The sequence below is a fragment of the Sinocyclocheilus grahami genome, unplaced genomic scaffold, assembly GCF_001515645.1.
Source record: "Sinocyclocheilus grahami isolate Dianchi unplaced genomic scaffold, SAMN03320097.WGS_v1.1 scaffold2669.1, whole genome shotgun sequence".
Lineage (NCBI taxonomy): Eukaryota > Metazoa > Chordata > Actinopteri > Cypriniformes > Cyprinidae > Sinocyclocheilus > Sinocyclocheilus grahami.
This window is the reverse complement of record NW_015507847.1, coordinates 34209-41264: the sequence shown is the minus strand read 5'-3', so window position 1 is coordinate 41264 and position 7056 is coordinate 34209. Positions and strand designations below refer to the sequence as shown.

The 7056-nt window shown below is 37.6% G+C and overlaps 1 protein-coding gene across 1 annotated transcript; it reads right to left on the bottom strand.

Annotated features, from left to right (window-relative positions):
- Window positions 1–558: 558 nt before the first annotated feature.
- LOC107575480 (sialoadhesin-like) lies at window positions 559–5521 on the bottom strand. Its single transcript, XM_016261851.1, has 9 exons — window positions 5470–5521; window positions 5004–5354; window positions 4657–4905; window positions 1821–2075; window positions 1485–1721; window positions 1312–1402; window positions 1162–1207; window positions 835–1073; window positions 559–624 (listed from the first exon to the last, which is right to left on the bottom strand). Exons 1-9 carry the CDS (start codon window positions 5519–5521, stop codon window positions 567–569), a joined length of 1578 nt encoding a protein of 525 aa, XP_016117337.1. The 3' UTR covers window positions 559–566.
- Between the last annotated feature and the right edge of the window lie 1535 nt (window positions 5522–7056).

Below are 7056 nucleotides of genomic sequence, written 5' to 3'. Positions count from 1 at the left end.
TTTGCAGATTTTGTTGTGATAGACCCCATACAAACAGGATATTAATAGTAACCCAGCAATCACATATGGCACGCTATTTATTTATGTGTTTTGCGTTTAACACTGTTTAGTGCAGCTCACAAGGCAATGATTACAACTAGGTATTTTGCTTTGAGTTCAGCTCTGCAATGATCTGGAATTGACTGCCTGGGCTACAATAGAAGTAAATAAAGATTTAAAGAACTGAAATCATGATCAACTGGAGCTTGAGCTCGATTAAATTGATACGTTCATTTATTTGGTCACAGAAACGTTTGCAATCAAAAGTCAAAATCTTTAACAAACACATTACCACGCCACATCACAATATCTTTTTTAGTTTTGGCTTTTTTGTTTCCTGCTCATCTGTTCACCTGATTTAATAAATAATATGCCATAAATTTAGTTCAACTGCATGCTAAATTAAACAGCCAAACTTTCAAGGACATTAATTAATATTTGTTCATATTCAGCAAATATTTGTGGCTTTTGGAGAAGGGTCGTCAGGTCTAACTACAGATTTGAGTCCGAAGTACTTGGTCTGTCATTCATTTGACGCTGCTGTAGATCGCAGAGTCCTCTTCCACAGTCTTCACATCTGATCGCCTAAAACAAAATAAAATCAAGAAAAAACAGAAACACACTGATGTTATGCATCAGATTACATGATGATGAAGTCATTTAAAAAAATACAGCCATCTTGTATGTCACGTTTCTGATTTAGCATTATTCAGGTCCAAGTTTAAAGAACTATACATTTCTCCTTTCATCATTATCATAACAGAGCAGATGAAGACAGGAGTTGTATTTGAGCACCTCATGGCAGCACCAGGCTGGTGAATCCTGAGATTGCCGTACTGGTTTTCGTTCTCCTCTGCTCTCTGCATCGGTTTGGTTTTGTGATGTTGGACGGTCACGTACTGGATCTCCTCAGCGTCTTCGTTTCCGTCTCTTCTGGGTGTGCTGTATGAAACGCTGGCATACGGAGCATCATCACAAACGGCTGATTCAGACATGTGAGCATCCCTCTCGTTTACGTTAGAGTACAGATCATCCTGAAATGAAAGAAAATTAATTATTACACATATGAAACCTAGCTAAAAGTACATGACAAATATTTCCAGTCAGGTCTGGATGATTCACCTGTTTTACTGTGACGACTTCAGCTTTTGCACCTCTTCGTTTTCTCCTGGTTTTATAGACATTAACAATTGTAAGTTGTGTTTTAAAGATTAATTACTAATAATCACATGGGGAAATTCCACCTGCACTGCAATTGAGAATCAAACTTACATTATGAACACGATGATAATGATAATGATGAATAATCCTACACACGTGACTGTGATTCCCAACCAGACAGGCCAACCCAGACTACGATACACTGAAAGATGAAGAACATGAGTTAACATTGACTCTCAAAGCTACACAACTTTCTTGAACCCTTTATAAAATAAAAATGTCACCGGTCACTGATAAAACTGCTGATCTCTGAGATCCATGTTGATTGTGAGCCTCACAGTAGAAGCGGCCACTCTGTAGTGCACTGAAACTCTGTCCAGATCCAACAGCTGAGCTTTGATTCTCCTTAAACCAGCTGATTTCTGCAGGTGGGTTTGAATCACTGCTGCAGCTCAGAGTCACTGAATCTTCTTCTACTTCACCAGATCCATTTATAGACACTGAGACGTTCCTGGGAGGATCTAAAACAAACCAAAAATCATTGATATTACTAACAATCACAATACATTTGACATCACAGAAGATTAAATATCACAGTTACTGAACCATCATTAACTCACACATGATGTTTAAAGTCGCAGCATCAGAGTATTTCTCTCCATGTTTATTTCTGGACTTGCACTTGTATTCTTCACTGTGATCAGAGCTGATCTTTGAGATGTTGTAGTTTATTCCAAATCCTACAAACATTCCTCTTTTAAACCAGCTGATATCTGCAGGTGGGTTTGAATCACTGATGCAGCTCAGAGTCACTGAATCACCCTCCACTATTTCACAACATGGACTGATGAAGATCACAGGATTCTCTGGAGGATCTACGGAAGAAGTATAGTACCGTTCATGCAGTACTACAGTATGAAGTCAGTGTCAAAGCATGAACATTAGATATATAAATGTGACCAGCTGGACTTTCCTAACTCAAATAGTCTGATGCATTTTGCACATATGATCTGGGTCTGGCATTGCTTCACATTCAAACAATTAGCAACATGAAATTTAGTTCTCCCATCATGGGACAAAATTTACAGTTTTTTTTTTTTCATGTGTGTGTGGTAATAAGTTTCATGCAACAAAACTGGTTACCGCACACACGAAAAGGAAAGGAAAGAAAAGAAAAGAAAAGAAAAGAAGCTGTGTGGAGCACATTTAATGATGGATTGGCATAGTTTATTGGACTTTTATTTTTTGGATATAAGATGTTAAAAGTATCCAAAGTTCATTAAAGTTGTAGAAACTTGGTGGCGTGTCTGATCGAAAAACTGGAAAAACACCAGTCCTTTGCTCTTTTTTATTCCATTGAATTGAAGAAGCTTAAGTCTTAAGTAATTTTCATGTCATGAAGTTCACAAATTCACACAGAGCAGATTCACAAGATGTAAATTGTCAGATGTTGAGAGAAGAACAGGACTAACAGGATGAACAGGATGGTCTTAAGTCATTAACACATCCTAAGGAAAAAGACTCAAAGGACATGGTTGGGTGGGTGTCCATTCAAGCACCCACGCCTCACCAATGCAAAAGGAAACAAAGGATGGAAGTGCGGTCTATTTATAGACCTTAACCAGGGGAGTATGGGTATTGTAGTGCAGCATATATGGGAATGTATTTTACTAGGAACTGTGGGAGATGAAGTACAAAGAAAAATAAGAACAAATGAGTCAAATTCACAACACTATTGGACTATTGAATATCACCCATTCACTGCGATTATAAAGCTTGGAAGAGCCAGGACATTTTTTTAAATATAATTCTGATTGTATTCGTCTGAATGAAGAAAGTCATACACACCTAGGATGGCTTGAGGATGAGTAAATCATGGGGTCATTTTGAGTTTTGGGTGAACTATCCCTTGAGTGTGGACTCATAGAAACACTGAGCCATGTTAATTTAACACCGGGGATTTTGCTGTGATCTAGAGAACATATTATGTATCTACATATGGGCATTCGGAAACAAAGCTTACCCAGCTGTAATTGTGTGTATCTGTGAGGGGTCATTCCTATAGTTGGGTAAGCTTTGTTTCCGAATGCCCAAAGTAAAGATAAGTTTAATACACTTTCGAAAACCCAGCCAGTATAACATTTAACATTTACACATTTGACACTATAAACAATGTGATTTCTGCACTAAATCCAGCATAAACTCAGCACTATTTGCACACTCAAGACAAGCGTCACTATCTGAACCTCGCAGCCTTTGGCTGGCACGTGGTTTATGCTTGATATTCGCATGAAGTCGAGCATTGCTCAATCTTTTTGACCAGTGGCAGTGTTTCACAAAAACCTAGGGTATGGCATAATTCCCTGTGGTCATACAACAACCCAACCAACCAAATGTGCACAAAAATCCACTATACTAAAAGAATACACAGAGTCCACAGACATGCAGAGACTTACAGAGGTAACACAATACAAAAGCAATAGAAAGTCAGAAAAAAATGCTTCCCACAACTACCATGAATTGTCCTTATTAGGAACCTACCAATGTTCAGATCTGTTCATCTAAAACTATTTGGGTTATCTTTAAGGAGCATCATTATAAGCTGTTTATTTCCTCTGTTTTGAATACCTATGCCATACACTCTCATAAGTGAATGCCACCCTTGTTTTTGCTCTCGGCTGCTCTCACACGAGCCTGAAGCTCCTCTTCCATAGGAATGAATTGAAAACGCTTGATCAAGTGCTGATTCCTATATGAGTGGATTTAACCCACATAATTTTGCCGAGCAATTATAAAGGTGACCGCACCTTTGCGTTGTCATGGCATGGAACAAAGTTGTCATGCCCTAAAATCATGTTAACATGAATATTGTTCACGTCTAGTGGCTGTACTATTGAAATAGTGAGCATTTTTAACGTTTATGGGTTGAAGCTTATGTCTGCAGGACTGAGGCTCTCCAAGACCGGAGTTTGCCACCCCTGTTATAGTACGTAGATCGATTACCGGCACACGTCATTACGTCCCCATGCGACATCATCCGACATTCCCTACAGAATTTCACGCATCAACATACAGTTCGTCTTCATCATGGTAACATATACAGTTTTGCACTTTTTTTGCTGTCAAACGGTTGACCACTGGTTGACACCTACATGACAGTAACCGTGTGATTAAGGTGTTTACATGTCAATACTGCACTTCGATAAGCGACTAAAATAGAAATACTCCACGTCTTAATTTGATTTGTGTTCACTTCGAGTATGACTTTAGCTCGATTAAGGTAAACAAAAATCTCTGTTTACATGGTAGATTCTTAATCAGAGTATTGTCTTAATCGTGTTAATATCGGTATACTGTTGTCCATGTAAACGTACTGACTGTAAATCTGATTTATGCTTTTTTAAAGAAAAGGAGGGTCCAGTGAGTTTGAATGAAACCTTTATAGAATATACTCACACGTGACATTGAGATGAACAGCAGGAGAGATGTAAGTGTGTTCATGTAGAGCACAGCTGTATCTGCCTGCATCCTCTCTTCTGACTGGCTGCAGCAGGAGTTGATTGTTTCTGTCTCTTCTCTCAGTTAATGGCTGTGAGTTTCTGTACCAGATGAATGTTGCTCTGTCAGTCAGAGTGCAGCTGCTTTTACATGTCAGACGCACTGAATCTCCCTCTGTCACTCTCTCAGGAGCCTCCACCTGAAGATCTGAACACAACACACACATTATATCTAGTGCTGCTGTCATACACTGATTATTACACAACGTAATGCACAGAAGAAGAGTGACATTTCATTAAAGTCACCTGTCACAGTAAGAGTCACTCCTGGTTCGCCACGCCATTTTCCATTATCTTTATCAGTGATGAATCTGAAATAGTACATGTGTTCGTCCTTCTGTGTGACATGACTCAGTCTGATGGTGCAGCTCTGCTGTTTATCTCCCAGATACTGAAGCCTCTGACTGTATTCTGTATCCTCAGACAGATCTGGAAACTCATTATCAGCATTTTTAACAAGTGCTTTGGTCCAGAACACTTTCTTGATCTGAAGTCCAGTAGGGTATGTATAAGTGCAGCTCATTATCACTGATGAGTCCTTTAGTGCACAGATGTGTGAAGAGCCATAATGCACACCCCAATTCTGACCATAAACTCCTCAAACACAACATTTGTGAAAAAAAATAAGGAAAACACTAGTCTTTAAATCAAACAGGACCATAAAAGTTCAATAAATCGTAATGTCTTAAAGTTTTATTAAAGAGAGGCTCACCTGGAATCATGAGCAGAAACATCAGAGGTAGAGGAGCCATGAGCAATGACATCACTGCAGGAAAATATAATACAACAGTACAATACCTCATCTTTAGTTTCATAAACATAATAACAACAAAAGTAGTACACTGTACAATAGACATTGTAAACAATGATAAAACTCATTTAATATCTGCACTGTTAGAAGTTTTACACTTTTGAAACTCAAGTACACATAAGCACTAGATGTTCAGAGGTTATGAAAAGAAAATTACTTTCACTTGTCTCTCACTTTATTATTATTATTATTATTATTATTATTATTATTATTATTTTAGTGACAGTATTTATTACTGAATGAATGTAACTCTTACCGTGTTGTGGTTTCAGTCAATAGATTCCAGCAGAGTGAACTGAAAATGCAAGCTGAAAATGTTCTTCTGCTGTTTTACAGTGTTTTCCTTCCTCTTTTTAAAGTCTATTTCAGAGGCTTGCCCCATAACAAGACAGGAACAACCCAAACAAAACAACTTAAAAAATACTAAGAATGACTAAATAAATAAATACAATTAACTCTTTCAATAGGATTGATTTAAAAGTGTCTAAATACATCGCAGTGGCTTGCAGGAATAAAAAATAAATAAAATAAAAACCTAAAAAAGTGAAACCTTCACCGTGAAAGGGAAACTTCTTGTCACCATGGTCAGATGGCAGGAACACTCAATGTTTTTTTTTCTTTCTTTAGAAAGAAGTACTTCTTCAGTTTACACAATAAGATCAAACTATTTATGTTTCAATGCATAATCAATACTAATTGTATATTTATGTGAGGTAGGAACATTACTTTGCCTTAAATACAAAGAATCAGGCTAAAAAGCAAACAAACAAACAAACAAATAAATAAAATACATCAAAAATAAAAGAATGAATAAATAAAGTCAATGAAAAAAAAAAAATTAAAACAGTAAATCAAAACTAAAGAAATAAGTGAAGTAAAAAAAACAACAACAATATGAATAAATATATAAAGTCAAAAGTAAATAAATTACTTAAAAATGAAAAAAAAACACAAATAAATACAAATTAATAAATTAAAAACTGTAAATTATAAATCAATCAATCAATTAAGGGGAGACACTGCAGGCAAAAACGTCTCGGTTACGTATGTAACCCTCGTTCCCTGAAGGAGGGAACAGAGATGTCACATTGGTAATGACCGACGAATTGGGATCTCGTTTAAATAGACCAATCCACTTTGAGTGTAAACTAAACGAGCCATTGCACATCGGCATCCAATGATTGCATCCAGCTTCCGCTGATCGCAGTGCGAGTATAATTAGGCAGCAGGTGCAATGCATACTCAGGTTTTTGCTGAGGATCTGAGCCGGTGACCCGGCCACTCAGTGGTGGTACAGCAGCCATGGCGACGGGATGTGGGTTACATGCATAACCAAGACGTTCCATTTCAGTCGGTCACTCTCGATGTCATGTCGGTAAAGACCAATGAATTGGGATCCCTACCAAAGCGCCATGGATGTTACCCCTTCCAGTGTCCTGTGCATTGTTGCCAATTTAGCTACTTTGTAGCTAGATTTAGTGACTTCCC